Source organism: Microcebus murinus, chromosome 6 (genome assembly GCF_040939455.1).
Source record: "Microcebus murinus isolate Inina chromosome 6, M.murinus_Inina_mat1.0, whole genome shotgun sequence".
NCBI classification, from domain to species: domain Eukaryota; kingdom Metazoa; phylum Chordata; class Mammalia; order Primates; family Cheirogaleidae; genus Microcebus; species Microcebus murinus.
Genome location: NC_134109.1, coordinates 103,534,731 through 103,553,467, shown reverse-complemented (window position 1 = coordinate 103,553,467; position 18,737 = coordinate 103,534,731). Strand labels below are relative to the sequence as shown.

At 41.4% G+C, this 18,737-nt stretch overlaps 1 protein-coding gene and 1 pseudogene across 2 annotated transcripts in view; one reads left to right on the top strand and one right to left on the bottom strand.

The window, feature by feature from the left end:
- The window catches only part of PIAS1 (protein inhibitor of activated STAT 1), a 279,235-nt gene that overhangs the window by 129,149 nt on the left and 131,349 nt on the right, over positions 1 to 18,737 (bottom strand). Inside the window, exon 2 of one of the 2 annotated variants that reach the window (XM_076004509.1) lies at positions 3,398 to 3,428. In XM_076004509.1, coding sequence (XP_075860624.1) covers positions 3,398 to 3,428 — 31 coding nt within the window. Of the gene's footprint in view, positions 1 to 3,397; positions 3,434 to 18,737 lie in introns of both variants that reach the window. The other variant, XM_076004510.1, reaches the window with a different exon arrangement.
- Positions 7,102 to 7,922, top strand: LOC105873436 (glyceraldehyde-3-phosphate dehydrogenase pseudogene; annotated as a pseudogene).

The window sequence follows — 18,737 nt, the reverse complement described above, 5'->3', positions numbered from 1 at the left end:
ATAAAACAAAAGCCATCTAAATGTGGCACTTGACAAAAGCAAGTTCAAACCAAATGCATGAATAAACTGTCAGATTTACTTGCCTTTAACTGAAATAACAGCGAGCAAATTACACCACAAAGATCAAAATTGAGTGGCTATTTCTTGAAAATAAATAAGCAGAAAATGACAACAGAATTTACTGACAGACTTATACTTTCAAAAGTATGGTTTCTCTTTCCACTGAATTCCATTATTTACTCCACTAAATTGATGAACTTCTTCCCTCCACTGTTCCTCCTGTAAGTTAAAATGGCAATATAACTTGGTTTGAGTTTCAGTGCAAAAAAACATTTGTTTAAAAATAAAAAAGTACTTTAAAAGGAGCCACATGATGCTGTTAGATTATTAACTACCAAGATCATCTGGCCATCACAGCCCCCTACTTTGAAGCTCCTAAAGATGATAAAATACTCTCTCCCCACATTCTTAAAATATCATTTATGGGCATTCTCCTAATGAAAAATTAAACTTTTCATAAACGTGCACAGAGAACTCATTTTGATATGTATGACTCACAATCTAATTTTTACTGGCAGTATCTTGAAGTGTTGCAACTTGCCCTATTCCTAGAGGGGATACAGATCTATGTGCTCTTCCCATTTGATCTTTGTAAATTCCTTATAGATTTTAAAAGGACTCACTAAAAGAGCTATAAGGAAAATAACTACAAATACAATCCACAGCAAAATGGAGTGTGGGCTGTGAACTAAGATAACGGAAAAGTCACTGTTTACTCAAAGCTTCATAGTTGGAAGAATTATATTTCCATTTAAAATTTCAAAGAAATCTAGGGTTTTTAAAGTTCTTACTCTGATTTTTCCTATCTTATTAGGAATGTATGATATTTACCTCCAAAAAATCACAAACAAAAAACCTTCAGAAAATATCATTTCCAAAAGTAGTATCTATCAAACCTACTGCACAGAAAATTATATATACACATTCTCAAATATACATGGTAGGCGTTCCTGAGATCACCTCCTCCACCCCCCAAAAAAGAAATGCAAATCTAACCACAATGAAGTATTAACAAAATTTTTAACACAGCTATCACCAGCTAAGCAATTTATCACAGCTCCTCAAAAGTCTGAGGCACACACAAGGACATACCAACATGTCAAAACAGTTATTATAATTGGAAAAATTATACAACAGGAACATAAAAGTAGAAAACAACTCCTCTGGAAAAAAGTCAAGTAGATTTTGGTGAAAAAAGGAGACCAATTTTAGAAAAATAACATTTCTTCCTAGTGTTTGGTGTTTATCTGATACTTGCTCATTTTTGTAAAGAGAAACTTTATCTAACAAGACTCACACAGGGATCTGCTCTATCCCCAAAAGCACTTGCTTAAAATGGGAAAGAACAAAGAAGGAAATCTCCCAGCATGTGCTTTCCATACTAGTTTCTTTGGACAGCATCAAGAGTGACAATATAGTCCACACAAGCTTTTCAGCTTTACTCTACGGAGCATGTATAACAAACCTGATTAGCTATCATTCAAAAGGACTCTTGATAAATTAAGTATTAGAAAGCAAAGATCAGAGCAACATAGTAACTGTATTTTAAGAGAAAAATTACAGAAAACATGTATCTTAAAGTTGTGTACTTTTTTATTTCAAGGGCTAATTATCTCCAAATATTCAAATATTCATGAAGCTTTCTCATTTCAGTCAATAGTTTGAAACTGAAAAAAAATACTATTCTAAATCTGCTCTCCCTTAAATAAATCTGTAATTATAAGTTAATCGAAAAAGAATAACACCCGGCACCAATACTTTAACATACAAATCTTGGAATCTTAACATTGCGAAGTTATTAGGAGAAACGATCTTTCAGTGAGGTTTTTCTGCAGGAAAAATTCTCCAGAAACAAATCTGACGTTTGGTTGCTAGAAGTTGTGGTTCCATTATGATGGGGAAAAAATTGAAATAATTTTTACTAAGTATAAAACGACTGTTCCCAAAGATTTACAATTGTATATCCCAATCTCCACTCTGACAGAGATGTCAGTTCTCTGGGTCGAGATACAACCAGCTGCTTGGTTCACACACACAGGAAGCCAGAGAAGGGAATATCGCGTTCAGAGGCTCGAAATAATACGCGTTAGTTAAGAACTGCTTGCTACTAAACCAAAATTATTCAAGCAGAGCCCCATTTGTCACAATCCAATCACAAGGGTTCCACCCCCCTCCCCCAACTGCTTGTGTAGTGGTATATCTGCTTCGGTAAAGAAGCCATCATCAGGTAAAGATTGGGGTGGGTGAAAAAGCGGGGAAAAGGAGGCACCCTTTCATCTAATTTCGCGAGGCGTGAGTAATTGGTACAGTTGAGAGGAACGGAGGAACGTTCTATTTATTGGGGGTTGGAGTAGGATGAGGGGAGAATTTCGTTCAAATCAACATGGCCAGCAAGATGTCCCTACAAACAAAAGGCAACAGGGGGATATAAACACGAACCATTCACCTCCATCAGCTATAGCATCGCCATCATGGTGTGTGCAGAGACCCCCAAAGGCTCCTCTCACCCTCCACACCAGCCAAAGCAAGAGAAGGGAGAGAGGCAGCTGCATCTCACCACCCACCACTGCTTCCAAATACACACTCTTCGAGGGGGTTTCTCCCCCTGGCTCCCCGGAATCTGAGAGGAAGAGTAACGTCCCGCCTAGACAGCCTCTCCCGCTACCCCTCGGCCGAACCTCAACGCCGGCCTGGGGCTTACTAAACTTTACCGGAGCTTTTCCCCCACATCCCCACCCCATCGCCCCAAGATCGCGCCTCCCACAAGCGGGGTACCCCGGGCGCCTCCTGACAGGCGGGCAAGCGGGGAAAGCCGAGTCCCGGGCGGGGGCGGTAAGGATCCACGGAGGGGCGGGGCGGCCGGAGCCAAGTTCCCGGGGGTCTGAGGAGAGCGCCTGACAGGAGCCCGGGACTGCAAAGAGGAAGAGGAAGCGGCGACGGGGAGCTTTCCCAATCCCCCTACAAGAACACCCTGCCCCCAGCCCCAGCTCCCCATGGGGGCGGGGAGGCTGACTGGAAGGTGAGGCAGCCGGGCCCCGGGGACAGCCGCAGCCCCTACCTCCCGACTCCCTATCTCTTCCCCCGCCGCCCCCGCCAGAGGCGCCCACAACAATAACACGCCGGGGACGACCCGTCAGCGCCCCCGAGGCACCCGGGGCCCGCGGCCCGCCGCAGCCGGGCCCCCTATGCTGGGGCCAGACGCACCTCTCTCCCTACAACTCCAGGCCCGGGTGGAGTCAGGCCCGAGCGGCCCCCCAGGGTCGGACCCATCCCCCCCGGCACCAGCGGCGCCGTCTCCGCGGCCGAATATTAGAAGTGAATTCGAGCTGCGCTTTACCTTTAGTTCCGCACTGTCCGCCATCTTGCGTCTGTCAGCGCAAGCGCAGTGAACCTCGCCGGGGGCCGCCGCTAGACCCTCCCCTCTGGCCGGCCAGGCCCCGCCCCGCCCCGCCCCTCCACCTTCCCGGCCCGCCCCGGCCTCCGCCCCGCTCGGGGCGCTCGGAGCCCCGCCCCGGGCACGCACAGCAGCGAGACAGGCACGTACCATTTAAATAATGGCGCCAAGCGGCGAGTTTTGACAGTTACTCCCCCCTTGGCCTCCCTGCCCCCCATTCTCGCCCGGCTAGCGCCTCCAGCGAAGCGCCGAAGCAAGAGGGACGCTGGCCCGAGCCCCGCCCCTCCGCGGTCCGCCGAACGCTTCTGCCGAGCTTCGGTGCCTGCAGTCGCAGGAACAATATGTCCCCTCCCCAGTCAGCAAGCTTTTTCGGCACCTGCTACCTGCGAGGCTACCGGTGGGCTAAAAATAACAATCCGTTACATTTAAGGAGCACGTGATGAAGCATTTCTAGGTTTATTGATTGGCTCAGATACTCCTCAAGATAGGGCAGTGAGGTGGGCAAGAGAGAGATTGCAATCCCCATGGTACGGATTCAGAAATGAAATCTCAGACAGGAAAAGTAACTTGCCCAAACGAGTACTTAACAGGGTGGCCTAAGGCCAAATTCTGAAGACAGCCATTTATTAACAGTTTTGTTTCAACAAGTATTTATTTAGTGACTATCTGCTGGCCCTGTACAATGTATGGGCTGGATATAAACTGGGAAATTAGACAAGGTCCCTGCCCTCCTGTAATTCTCTAACTGGGGAACAGACAAGTGAACTAAAAAAGATACAGTTACAGGGTAATGAATACCAGAAAGGAGCAAAAGGTCCGGTGAGAGAGAAAAAGGTTTGGGGAAATGTACTTAATCCTGGGGGGGGGGGGTCTCCATTAAATTCATGTGAAGTAGACTGGATGGCAGGATTATTTCATTCCTTTTTCTATCTATTAAAAGCCTCCTATACCTGCTCCCCAAACCCCACTTTTTGCTGATCAACTTTGCCTCCGCCCTGGGCAGTGGCTCACGCCTGTAATCCTAGCAATCTGGGAGGCCCAGGCAGGCCGGATCCCTCAAGGTCAGGAGTTGAACCCACCCTGAGCAAGAGTGAGACCCGTCTTACTAAAATATAGAAAGAAATTAATTGGGCGGGGCGCGGTGGCTTACCGCCTATAATCCTATCACTCTGGGAGGTCAAGGCGGGCGGATTGCTTGAGGTCAGGAGTTCGAAACCAGCCCGAGAAGAGTGAGACCCTGTCTCTACTATAAATAGAAAGAAATTAATTGGCCAACTAATATATATATATATATATATATATATATATATATATATACACAAAAAATTAGCCAGGCATGGTGGCGCATGCCCGTAGTCCCAGCTACTTGGGAGGCTGAGGCAGCAGGATTGCTTGAGCCCAGGAGTTTGAGGTTGCTGGGGCTACAGCTAGTTTGAGGCTAGCCTGGGCAACAAAGTGAGACTCTGTCGCAAAAAATAATAATAATAATAAATAAATAAATAAATAAATAAATAAATAAATAAATAAATAAATAAAAGAAATTAATTGGCCAACTAAAAATTATATTTAAAAAAATTAGCCAGGCATGATGGCACATGCCTGTAGTCCCAGCTACTCAAGTGGCTGAGGCAGGAAGATCGCCTGAGCCCAGGAGTTTGAGGTTGCTGTGAGCTAGGCTGATGCCATGGCACTCTTGCCTGGCAACAGAGTGAGACTCTATCTCAAAAAAAAACAAAAAAACAAAAATAAATAAATAAAATAAACCCCCCTCCACTCCAAAATCATTTCCAGCAACTGTCCTAATTTCTCTGCTATATTCTCTGTATATATGCTCAGGGAGAGGCTTTTCAAGAGGCTTTTCTCTGTAGTGCTGTTCCCACTTCCTCACTTCACATTCACTTCTCAACTTACCCTGATCCAACTTTGGCTTCCATCATCATAATCAATTATCAAGATTATTAATAATCTTGTTTCTAAAACCAATTCTCTATTCATGGCTGGGCGCGGTGGCTCACGCCTGTAATCCTAGCACTCTGGGAGGCCGAGGAAGGCGGATTGCCCAAGGTCAGGAGTTCGAAACCAGCCTGAGCAAGAGCAAGACCCCGTCTCGACTATAAAATAGAAAGAAATTAATTGGCCAACTAATATATATAGAAAAAATTAGCTGGGCATGGTGGCACATGCCTGTAGTCCCAGCTACTCAGGAGGCTTAGGCAGGAGGATTGCTTGAGCTCAGGAGTTTGAAGTTGCTGTAAGCTAGGCTGACACCACGGCACTCACTCTAGCCTGGGCAACAAAGCGAGAAACTGTCTAAAAAAAAAAATTCTCTATTCATATCTAAATTGATCTTTGAGTGGAATTTCAAACAATTAACATTATTCCTTCCTCTTGAAACACTTTCCCCTCTGAACTTCCCTCCACATCACACTGTCCTGATATCCCTGTTCCCTCACTGGGCCTCTTATTCAATATTCTTAACTGATTTCTCCTCTTTGGCTTAATCTTTAAATGTTGGATGACTCTAGGGCTCAGTTCTTGATATCTTCTCTTCTTGCTCTATTCTCAACCTAGGTGACAGTGTGACCAAAACAAATAGCATTGGTACTACTGTCAGTTACCATGATTCTGGGTTTCCATGCTCAACACATCATTCATGGGTTACAGTGTCCTTATGATCATGCATTTCATTGTTTTTTTCCTTCTAACTGAAAAGAGACAATTTGATATTCAATAGATGGCTGTATGCAAACATTTAAAACTTTTTGAGAGGGTATAGCACACCCAGGGAAACTACTATTTTGTTTGTTTTGGGTTTTGTTTGGAGACTGTCTTGCTTTGACACCTGGGCTAGAGTGCAGTGGTGTCATCATAGCTCACTGCAACCTCAAACTCTTGGGCTTAAGTGACTCTTCTGCCTCAGCCTGCTGAGTAGCTAGGACTACAGGCATGCCATCATACCTGGATAATTTTTCTATTTTTTGTAGAGAGAGGGTCTAGCTACATTGCCCAGGCTTGTGTCGATCCCCTGGCCTCAAGCAATCCTCCCAAAATTGCTAGGATTACAGGCATGAGCCACTGTGCCTGGCCAGAAACTACTATTATGACTATCAGGATGATAATACCAAGAGTTTTGAGTATGCTCCTTAGCTAGGGCTGCCTAGCTGAACTGAACCAACTAAAATTAAATAGATCAAAGAATGAGACAGATGAGAAGTCTGCTTGTTTTAACCAAGTAGCCTGTTTGTTAACTTTTTGCAATGGAGTCTTTACAGTACCTGATGTATTTATCTATATGCAACAAGAAGTGCAAGCAACTACACAGATTTCTCTCTTTTCAGTTAGTAGGTAGCAATCTCATTAAGCATCCCAGGAATGTGCTAAATTAAAGCAGGATGCTAACTCTGTAAAAGGGACCGCTATTACAATTTGAACAACTAGTTGCATTAGAGATGTTGCTAAAGTTACCCACTAGGTGGACTAAAACTCTCTTAGGTCTCTGCTCCTCCCACTTGACAGACTGCCATCTTTTCATGCAGCGCCATTCTTGTCCCGGAGACACCACAGTGAAACTGAAGGCTGGAGTAAACAGATTTGGCCATATTTGACCTGTAAACCTGGTCACCAGAGCTGCTTTTAACTCTGGCAAAATGGATATTGTCACCATCAATGATTCCTTCATTGACCTCAAATACGTGGTCTACATGTTCCAGTATTATTCCACCTATGGCAAGTTCCATAGCACGGTCAAGGCTGAGAACAGGAAGCTTGTCATCAGTGGAGAGCTCAGAACTATCTTCCAGGAGTAGATAATCAAAATCAAATGCAGTGATGCCGGCACTGATTATGTATGTTGTAGAGTCCACTGGTGTCTTCATTACTTTGGAGCAGGCTGGGGCTCACTAAGAGGGGAAGTGAAGGGGGTCATCTTCTCTGCCCCCTCTGCTGATGACCCCAGGTTTGCAATGGGTGTGAACCATGAGAAGTACGAAAACAACCTCATAATCATCAGCAATGCCTCCTGCAACACCAACTGCTTAGCCCCCTGGGCAAGGTCATCCATCCATGATAACTTTGGGATCGTGGAGGGACTCATGACAGCAGTCTGTGCCATTACTGCCACCCAGAATACCAGGGATGGCCCCTCTGGGAAGCTGTGGCATGATGGCCACAGGGCTCTCTAGAACATCATCCCTTTTTCAACTGACACTGCCAGGGCTATGGACAAGGTCATCTCTAAGCTGAACAGAAAGGTCACTGGCATGGCCTTCTATGTCCCCACTGCCAATATGTCAGCTGTCGGCTGTCTGAAGAGACCTGCCAAAATGACATTGAGAAGGTGGTGAAGCAGGTATCAGAAGGCTCCCTCAAGGGCATCCTGGACTTCACTAAGCACCAGATTGTCTCCTCCACCCTTAAGAGTGACACTCACTCTTCTACCTTCAACGCTGGGCTGGCATTGCCCTCATGACCACTTTGTCAAGCTCATTTCCTGGTTTGACAATGAATTTGGCTATAGCAATAGGGTGGTAGACTTTATGGTCCACATGGCCTCCAATATAGACCAAAAGGTAAGAGTTCCTGGACCTGTGGTCCTCAACCCCCAGGCCATGCCCCAGTACCAGTCAATGGCCTGTTAGGAAACAGGCCACACACCACCACCTGAGCTCTACACTACACCTCCCTGCCACCCAGGGCAAACCCCCACACACACCCCTCTCCCAGTCCATGGAAAAATTGTCTTCCAAGAAACCAGTCCCAGGTGGCAAAAAGGTTGGGGACCACTGCCCTGGACCACTAGCCCTAGTGAGAGCATGGAGACGCCCTCAGCTTTTGGGGAGTCCTGCCCCACTCAGTCCCTGACCATACTGAGAATCTCCCTGGACACAATTTCCATGCCAAACCTCTTGAAGAATGGGAGGTGCCCAGGGACCCCCCCCCTTGACATGTACCATCAATAAAGTCTCCTATGCTCAGACAAAATAAAAGACCTCTCATAGGTCCTATAAAGATTTGGGTTTGGGCTAGGTGCAGTGGCTCACGCTTGTAATTCTAGTACTCTGGAAGGCAGAGGCAGGAGGATCGCTTGAGATCAGGAGTTTGAGACCAGCCAAGTAAGAGCAAGACCCCATCTCTACTAAAAATAGAAAAATTAGCCCAGCGTGATGGTGTGTGCCTGTAGTCCCAGCTACTTGGGAGGCTGAAGCAGGAGGATTGCTTGAGCCCAGGAGTCTGAGGTTGCTGTGAGCTAGGCTGACGCCACTGCACTCTAGCCCTGGCAACAGAATGAGAATCTGTCTCAAAAGATATATATATTTGGATTTGACATGCTATACTTTATAAAGTTACCCACACAAACTACTCATTGTGAAATTCTAACTATAGTATTATTCTGCCAAGTAAAAGAGGTGAGCAAGGAAAAATTAAAAAGGGTAAGAGTATCATTATGGACTTATTCAGGCAGTCCTGGAAAGAGCCTTCCATAGTGTGAAGACAGCAATTTCTTGTCCTCGTTTGCAATTTCAGTGTCTCTGGTTGTGGAATCAGATATTCTGATGAAATCTCTGTGTGGCTTCTACATCAGGCATGAGATTTGTCCCTTGAAGTTTATATTGTTTGGCACTTTTTGTTCTTAGTGGGGAGATATAGCCAGATATTGTTGGAAACTAGAAGAATTTAGGATTGAATCTGGTCTATAGGTACATAATTAAAACTCAAAATCAATTAACCGGGCTATAATAACAAATGTACTATAGTTTCCTTCTGAAACATAATTTTTGTCTCTACAGTCACTCCCATTTCTACCAAAGATAATCATGGTGAAACCAATTTGTTTGTAAAATAGGTTTAGTCTCAAACTTGGCCTGATTACTTACATAAATGCAGCAAGAATAACCACATAGGCTCCTTTCAAATTTTCTTTGCTGGAAATTCTAACCAAGGAATCTCATTTTGAACTTTAAAAAACCTCTTGATGCTAGGATGTCAAACCAAGGCAGACATCAGACTTTGCCTGCAATATCTAATATCTGGAGGTTTCTGAGCCTGCAAGAAGTGACAACTTTTTATACCCTGACTGTAAGGCTGGGTATCCTTGAAAATAGACATTCTATGCACATTTTAAAATATGACATTTCAGTCAAATCCTTGGTAATATGACTAATGTTTCCAATTGAATCCTGTTAAAGACAACAGATTCTTGTTGAACTTATGCAAATAATGATATTGTCATAAAAATAAGAATACTCGTGATAGTTGCCAAATTTTTTGCCAAATTTTCAAGGGGTCAAGTAGGGAGGAGAAACAAATGTTTCAATTTTTGTTGACAAACATATGCTTTACCAAATTGCTATAAACCATCAGTAGCTTAAAATTTTTTTTAAAATGTTCCTTAAATCTTGAAAAAAAAATTAAAAGAACCAACAATGTTTCAAACAAAGAAAGTGTAAAAACATCCTTGATTTTTCTCTTTCATTCACCCCCCACATCCAATCCATCAGCCCGTCCAGCTGACTCTATTCTAACACAAAGCCGGCCGGTCCATTTCACTCCATCGCCACCACCTTCACCCAGAGCTGCTCGCTTTGGCACCCATTCCAATCGGCCACTGTCTGGCACCCGGACTGGGGGAAAGCTACTCAACCGAAAGGGCCGCATTATGACTTCCGTGGCCCTAGGCACTTTACCCTTCTTAGACTTTTTGGCATAATAAAAATATATACAGTTGACCCTTCAACAACACTGTGGATTCACTTATATGCAAATTTTCTTCTCCCTCTGCCACCTCTGAAAGTAAGACCAAAGCCTCCTCTTCCTCCTCCTCCTCACTCAACATGCAGACCATAGGGATGAAGACCTTTATGATGATTCACTTCCACTTAATGAACAGTAAAAATATTTTCTTTTCTTTATGATTTCCTTAATAACATTTTCTTTTCTCTGGCTTATTTTAGTGTAAGAATACAATATATTCTATATATGTGATATATATAACATATAAAATATGTGTTTATTGACTGTTTATGTTATTTATTTATTTATTTATTGAGACAGAGTCTCACTTTGTTGCCCGTGCTAGAGTGCCGTGGCATCAGCCTAGCTCACAGCAACCTCAAACTCCTGGGCTCAAGCAATCCTTCTGCCTAAGCCTCCCAAGTAGCTAGGACTACAGGTGCACACCACCATGCCCGGCTAACTTTTTATATATACTTTTTAATTGGTCAATTAATTTCTTTCTATTTTTACTAGAGACGGGGCTCTCACTCTTGCCCAGGCTGGTTTCAAACTCCTGACCTTGAGCGATCATCCCGCCTTGGCCTCCCAGAGTGCTAGGATTACAGGTGTGAGCCACCACTCCCAGCCCTATGTTATTGATAAGGTGTCTGGTCAGTAGTAGGCTATTAGTAGTTTAGTTTCGGGGGAGTCCAAAGTTACACATGGATTATCTACTGCATGGGGGGTTGGCACCTGTAATCCCTGCATTGTGCAAGGGTCAACTGCAGTTGGGTTTTGTCCCTTATTTCTGGCACAGAGTTCTAAAACACTTGGAATCTCCTAATAGGAGTGTCTTTTGTTACTCATAACAAGCCCTTTTCAATCATACCTGTGTTTATTCTAATGGGGTGACTCAGAGTGGCACCTCTAGATAGCTTCAGGATGGATGCTGGTCATCACAAAAAGTAGAGGGTGGGAACTTTCAGCATCGCCCACCCCACCGTCACTTCCAGGAGAGGAGGGGGCTGGAGATTGAGTTATAAAAATTCCTCAGCGGGAGATGGAAGAGGTCCTGGGTTGGTGAGCACGTGGGAGTACTAGAGGAAAGGGCAAGAGGGCATGGGAGCTCTGCACAGCCTCCCTCCATACTTTGCCCTGTGCATCTCTTCTGTTTGGTTGTTCCTTACTTGTATCCTTCATAATAAGCCAATAAATGTAAGTAAAAGGTAGTCCTGAGTCCTATGAGTCTTTTTAGTGGACTGTCAAAACTGAGGAAGGAAACCTTGAATCCATAGTTGGTCAGTCAGAAGTACAAGTGGCCTGAGGATCTTATAACTGGTGTGGGAAGTGGGGGTAATCTTATGGGACTGAACCTTTAACTTGTGGGGTTTGCACTAACTCCTGGATTTAGTGTCAGAATTTAATTGGATTGTAGGATACTCAGTTGCAGTCAGAGAACTGGAAAACTGGTGTGGACAGTCACCACATATTTGGTGTGAGAAAGAATATCAGAGGCACCTTTTTCTATAAAAGCAATTAATAATTGTATTTTAAAACTGTGTTCCTCTAAATACAAATGTAATCTGAGTTGATTATACTTAATTTTTTTCTTCGTATTTTAAAAGAGTCAAAGCAGGCCAGGTGAGGTGGCTCATGCCTGTAATCGTAGCATTCTTTTTTTTTTTTTTGAGACAGGGTCGCACTTTGTTGCCCAGGCTAGAGTGAGTGCCGTGGCGTCAGCCTAGCTCACAGCAACCTCAAACTCCTGGGCTCAAGCAATCCTACTGCCTTAGCCTCCCGAGTAGCTGGGACTACAGGCAATGCGCCACCATGCCCGGCTAAGTTTTTCTATATATATATTAGTTGGCCAATACCAAGGATATATGCAGAAGGAAAAATAATAATAAAAAAAAGAAAAAAAAATATTAGGTGGCCAATTAATTTCTTTCTATTTTTAGTAGAGACAGGATCTCGCTCTTGCTCAGGCTGGTTTCGAACTCCTTACCTCAAACAATCCACCTGCCTCGGACTATCAGAGTGCTAGGATTACAGGCATGAGCCACCTCGCCTGGCCAATCATAGCATTCTTGGAGGCTGAGAAGGGAGGATTGCTTGAGCTCAGCAGTTCAAGATCAGCCTGAACAAGAACGAGACCCTGTCTCTAGTAAAAATAGAAAAACAATTAGCCGGGTGTGGTGGTGTGCACCCATAGTCCCAGCTACTTGGGAGGCTGAGGCAGAAGGATTGCTTGAGCCCAGGAGTTTGAGGTTGCTGTGAGCTAGGCTGTTGCCTCGGCACTCTAGTCCAGGCAACAAAGTGAGACTCTGTCTCAAAAAAAAAAAAAAAAAAAGTCAAAAATAAAATAAAATAAAAATAGAAAGAAATTAGCTAGACAACTAAAAATATATAGAAAAAATTAGCCTGGCATGGTGGCGCATGACTGTAGTCCCAGCTACTCCGGAGGCTGAGGCATGAGGATCACTGGAGCCCAGGAGTTTGAGGTTGCTGTGAGCTAGGCTGATGCCACAGTACTCTACCTGGGGCAACACAGTGAGACTCTGTCTAAAAAAAAAAAAGAGTCAAAGCATTTTCACGAGACCCTAAAACTATTGTGGTCTTCACCCAACACACAATCAATAACTGAAAATTAATCACAGACCGAAACTTTTTTTTTTTTTTTTTGCAACAGAGTCTCACTCTGTTGCCCAGGCTAGGGTGAGTGCCGTGGTGTCAGCCTAGCTCACAGCAACCTCAAACTCCTGGGCTCAAGGGATCCTTCTGCCTCAGCCTCCCGAGTAGCTGGGACTACAGGCATGTGCCACCATGCCCGGCTAATTTTTTCTATATATATTAGTTGGCCAATTAATTTATTTCTATTTATAGTAGAGATGGGGTCTCGCTCTTGCTCAGGCTGGTTTCGAACTCCTGACTTCAAACAATCCGCCCGCCTTGGCCTCCCAAAGTGCTAGGATTACAGGCATGAGCCACCGCGCCCGGCCAGACCTAAATTTTAAAATTAAAATTACACAATTCCTAGAAGAAAATTTAAAAGTAAATCTCTATAACTCTGGGTTGGGCATAGCCTTCTTAGATATGGATCACACATATATTTTTGGTAGAAATGGTATAGCAACTATGAAAAACAGTTTGGCATTACCTTTGAAAACAAATGTACTTACCATACAACTTGGTGATTGCACTCTTGAGCATAGAAGTAAAGATATTTTCACACAGGAGATTGTGTGAGAATGTTCACAGCAGCTTTGTTTATAAGAGCCCCAAACTAGAAACTACCCAAATCTCCTTCAATGAGTAAACAGTACAGCTGTGATACAACCATACCATGGAATACTACTCAGCAATAAAAAAGATTACACACAACAACTTGGATAAATCTAAGGAAATTATGCTGAGTAAAAAACACCCAAAAGGATATGTATTACATGATTCCATTTATGTAACATTCATGTAATAACATAATTATAGAGATAGAAAACTGACTATTAGTTGTCCAGGAAATTAGGGATGAGTAGAGAGGATGGGTTTCACCAATGTCAATTTTTTGGTTTTGATTTTGTATTATAGTCGCCTAGGATGTTAAAATCGGGAGAGACTGGGGGGAGGGTACATGTGACTTCCCTGTACATTTGTTTTGCAAGTGACTACACAGTTACTTAAAAATAAAAAGTAGATATATACAGATGGTCCTCAAGTTACAATGATTCAACTTTACAACTTTTTGACTTTACAATGGTGCAAAAGTAATATGCATTCAGTAGGCTAATTTTTCAGAATTTGGAAAATATTCAAATATTTACAGCAACAAAGTAGATGTTGAATTTTTAAAAAAGGGAACTTAAAAATGTCAGAAAAACTTTGTGAACCCCTCCCTGACTTAACATCAGTCCTAGAGACAATAGCCCATCTCATTAGGGTGGGACCCTGGTCCCTGTTTATAGAGAGCAGAGCCAACTTCATTCACAATTATTGTGTTTGTCTGTTCTAACCTATCTGAGGGTTACCTGAAAAACTGACACAGGCAATCATTTCTATTTTGCTTAACCTGGAACCCACCAGGAAAAGCAGTGGGCACTGTTCAAAACATTGTAAGGCATACAAACAAACTGCAACTGCCTAGGGCCAAAGAGTGCAGTTGATACATAGAATAGCCCATCTAAAGAGCCTGGCAGTAAAAGCCAAGGAGAGGGATTTGTTAGGAAATTAGGGCATTCAAATTCAAAAGTGCTCTTGTATACAAAGGGATTTAGAAAGCCAGGCACATGTCTGGGACATCTGCACACTCAGAGAAGAACTGAGAAGACCCTAAGACTCCACCATTGGCTGATATAGGCTCATTGCAACCAGGAAATGAAGGTTGAGGAAGAATTTTAATTGGCCTGGATAAATGTTAAAGGAGTGCTCCTGCAAGGAGTCGGATCACAAAGATTGGGAAAGGTTTTTTTTGTTCCTTTTAAATTTAAAGTACCCAGTGTTCAAGGAAATCTCAATAAAAATCCTGACTGAATAAGATAAGCCCTCAACAATCAAGAACAGCAAAGTCTGTGGAAGAGAAAGAATTTGTTTTCCAGAGATAATGCTTTATAATATTCAAACGTCCAGTTTTCAACAATGACAAAAATCACAAAGCATACAAATAAATAGGAAAGTATAGCCCAACAGACAAAAATAGATTTATAGAAACCATCCCCAAGGAAACTCAGACATTAGACTTACTAGATAAGGACTTTAATAACTGTCTTAAATAAGCATTAATAACTGTCTTAAATATGTTCAAAGAACTAATGGAAAGCATGGAAAAAGAACTATAATGAACCAGGAAAACTATGTATGAACAAAATGAGAGTATCAATAAAGAAATAGAAATTATTAAAAGGAACCCAATCAAATTTTTGGAGCTGATATGTACAATAACTGGAATACAAAATTCACTAGAGAGGCTCAACAGCAGATCTAAGAACATAGAAGGAAAAAATTAGTCAACATGAATATTGGACAATTGAAATTATCCAGTCTAAGGAGCAGAAAGAAAAAAAAAATGAAGTAAACAGAGTTAAAGGGACCCATGGGAGATGATCAAGTGGACCAATAATGCATTATTGGAGTTGTGGAATGAAAAGACAGAGAAAGGAACAAAAAGAACATTTGAAGGATAATAGCCAGAGACTTTCAAAATTTGATGAAATATCTGAATCTATGCATCCAAGCAGTGCAATAAACTCCAAATAGAATAAACTCAAAGACATGAGATGCAGTGTAGTCAGACTATCAAAAGTCAAAGACAAAGAGTGAATCTTGAAAGCAGCTATAGAGAAACAATGTATCATATACAAGTGCCATCAATAAGATTAACAGCTGATTTCTCATCACAAATCATAGAGGCTAAAAAGCAGTGGGAGAATATAAGTGCTGAAGGAAAAATACTCTGCCAAACAAGAATTCTATAACAAGCAAAACTATCTTTTAAGAATGAAGGAGAAATTAAAACATTCCAAGATAAACAAAAACTAAGAGTTTGGGCCGGGCGCTGTGGCTCACACCTGTAATCCTAGCTCTTGGGAGGCCGAGGCGGGCGGATTGCTCAAGGTCAGGAGTTCAAAACCAGCCTGAGCAAGAGCGAGACCCCGTCTCTAAAAAATAAAAAAAATATAAAAAAAAAAAAAAAAAAAAAAAAAACTAAGAGTTTGTTACTAATAAACCTGCCCTGTAAAGAATGCTAAAAGGATTCCTTTAGGCTAAAATAATATAAAACCAGGCAGTGAGTCAAATCCATGTGAAGAAATAAAGCACAATGGTAAAGGTAACTACCTAGGTAAATGTAAAAGTCATTATCATTTTACTTTTGGTTTGTAACATCTCTATTTTTTCCTATGTGATTTAGAAAGAAAATGGATAAAATACTAATAAATCTATGTTATTGGGTAGATGATATATAAAGATACATTCTGTGATAATAACAATACAAAGGAGGAAGGACAGAGATGTGTAAGAGCAGAGTATTTTATATTATTAAAATTTAGCACCATTCAAACTAAGTTGTTATAATTTTGAGATGTTAATTGCAATTCCCAAGATAAAAATCACTAAAACATGTGCATATAAAAGGAAAGGAGAAGGGAGTCAAATGGAACACCACTAAAAAAAAGTCAACCAAATACGAAAAATGCAGCAATGGAAGAATTGAGGAATGAAAAACACATAAACTATATAGAAAATATAGTTAAATGGCAAAAGAAAGTGTTTCCTTATCAGTAATTAATTTAAATTACTAGTAAATAGATTGAATTCTTCAATTAAAAGGCAAAAAATGGCAATATTGTTAAAAAATCATCCATCTACATGCTGTCTACAAGAGAAGACTCTAGATACAAACACACAAAGAAGTTGAAAGTAAAAAAAATGGAAAAAGATATTATATACAAACAATAACAAAAAGAGAGCTGGGGTGGCTATATTATTTTCAGACAAAATAGATTTTAAATCAAAACAGTATATAAGAGACAAAGAAGAATATTATATACTGATAAAAAGCTCCATTCATGCCTCAGTCTAGGCTGCTAAAACAAATTATGATAGGCTTATAAACAACAAAAATTTATTTCCCACAATTTTGGAGGCTCAACGTCTAAGATCAAGGCACTGAGAGGTTTGGTGCCTGCAGAGGGCCCACTTCCTGGTTCATATATTGCTGTCTTCTCACTTTGTCCTCACATGACTGAAAGGGTGAGAGAGCTCTCTGGAGTCTCTTTTATAAGGACATTAATCCCATTCACCTCCCAAAGGCCCCACCTCCTAACACCATTACATTGGGGATTAGGATCTCAACATACGAATTTTGGGAGAACACAAAGATTCAGTCCATAACAATTCATCAGGAAGGTATTACAAATATAAACATACATGTACCTAATGGCAGGGCCCCAAAATGTATGAAGCAAGTGCACATGGAACATTCTTTCATGTTAGACCATAAAGCAAATCATAAAAAATTTTTAAATATTGCAATCATACCAAGTATCTTTTCCAACCACAATGGAATGAATTCACAATGGAATGAAACTCAGTTTTCCTTTCCTAACAGAAGAAAAACTAGAAAATTCACAAATACATGGAAATTAAATACCATACTCTTAAACAACCAATGGATCAAAGAATAAACCACAAGATAAATTAGAAAATATCTTGTGATGAATGTAAACAAAAACACAGCTGGGGGGCAGTGGCTCATGCCTGTAATCCCACCACTTTGGGTGGCTGAGGCAGGAAGATTACTTGACCCAGGAGTTGGAGATCAGCCTGGGCAACATGGTGAGATCCTGTTTCTAAAAAGATTTTTTTTTTAATTAGTCAGGCATGGTGGCACTCACCTGTAGTCCTAGCTACCTGGGAGCCTGAGGCAGAAGGATTACTTGAGCCCAGGAGTTCAAAACTGCAGTGAGCTGTGATTGTACCACTGCACTCCAGACTGGAAGACAGAGCAAGACTCTATCTCTAAACAAAGAAGCAAACATTCAGGCCGGGCGCACTGGCTCACGCCTGTAATTCTAGCACTTTGGGCAGCCGAGGCATGAGGATTGCTTGAGCTCAGGAGTTTGAGGTTGCTGTGAGCTAGGCTGACGCCACGGCAGTCTAGCCCAGACAACAGAGTGAGAATCTGTCTCAAAAAAAAAAAAAAAAAAAAAAAAGAAAAGAAAAGACTCAAATTACTGTAATCAGAAAAAAAATGGACATTACTACCAACCTCACAGAAATTAAAAGGATTATAAGAGAATACTATGAACATCTATACTCCAACAAATTGGGCAACCTACATGAAGTGAACAAAGTTTTAGAAACACACTACCAAACTGATTCATGTAGAAAGAGGAAATCTTGAATCATTAATCAAAACTTTCCAATAGAGAAATCTCAGGACCATATGGCTTCAATGGTGAATTCTACTAAACATTTAAAGAAGAATTAACACTAATCCTTTTCAAATTCTTCCCAAAACTTGAAGTGGGATTAATACTTTCTAATTCATTCCGTGAGACCAGAATTAGCCTAAAGTCAGATGAAAATGCCACAAGAAAATAAAACTACAGACCAAAATCCCTTAGTTAAATTTATTCCTATGATTTTTATTCTTTTTGGTGTTATTTTAAAGGAAATTATTTTCTTAATTTCCTTTTCAGATTGTTCATTGCTAGCAAATGGAAACACAACAGATTTTTGCATGTTGATTTTGCATACTACAACTTGCCTGAATTTGTTTATTAACTCTAAGTGGCCACTTTTGCATTATATAATTTATCAGAATAAAAAAATAGTAAAACAAACTCATAGGATGCAGCTAAAACAGCACTTAAAGGGAAATGCATAGCCATGTAATGTCTATATTAAAAAAATAAAAATATTTATAACTTCTAAGTTCTAAGAGAAAAAAATAAAAAAAAATAAAAAAAAATAAATAAATAAAAATAAAAATATTTAAAATCAATTATCTAGGTCTCTGTCTTGGGAAGCTTTTATGAAAACAGCAAATTAAACTCAAAGAAACTTCAGTAAGGAAATA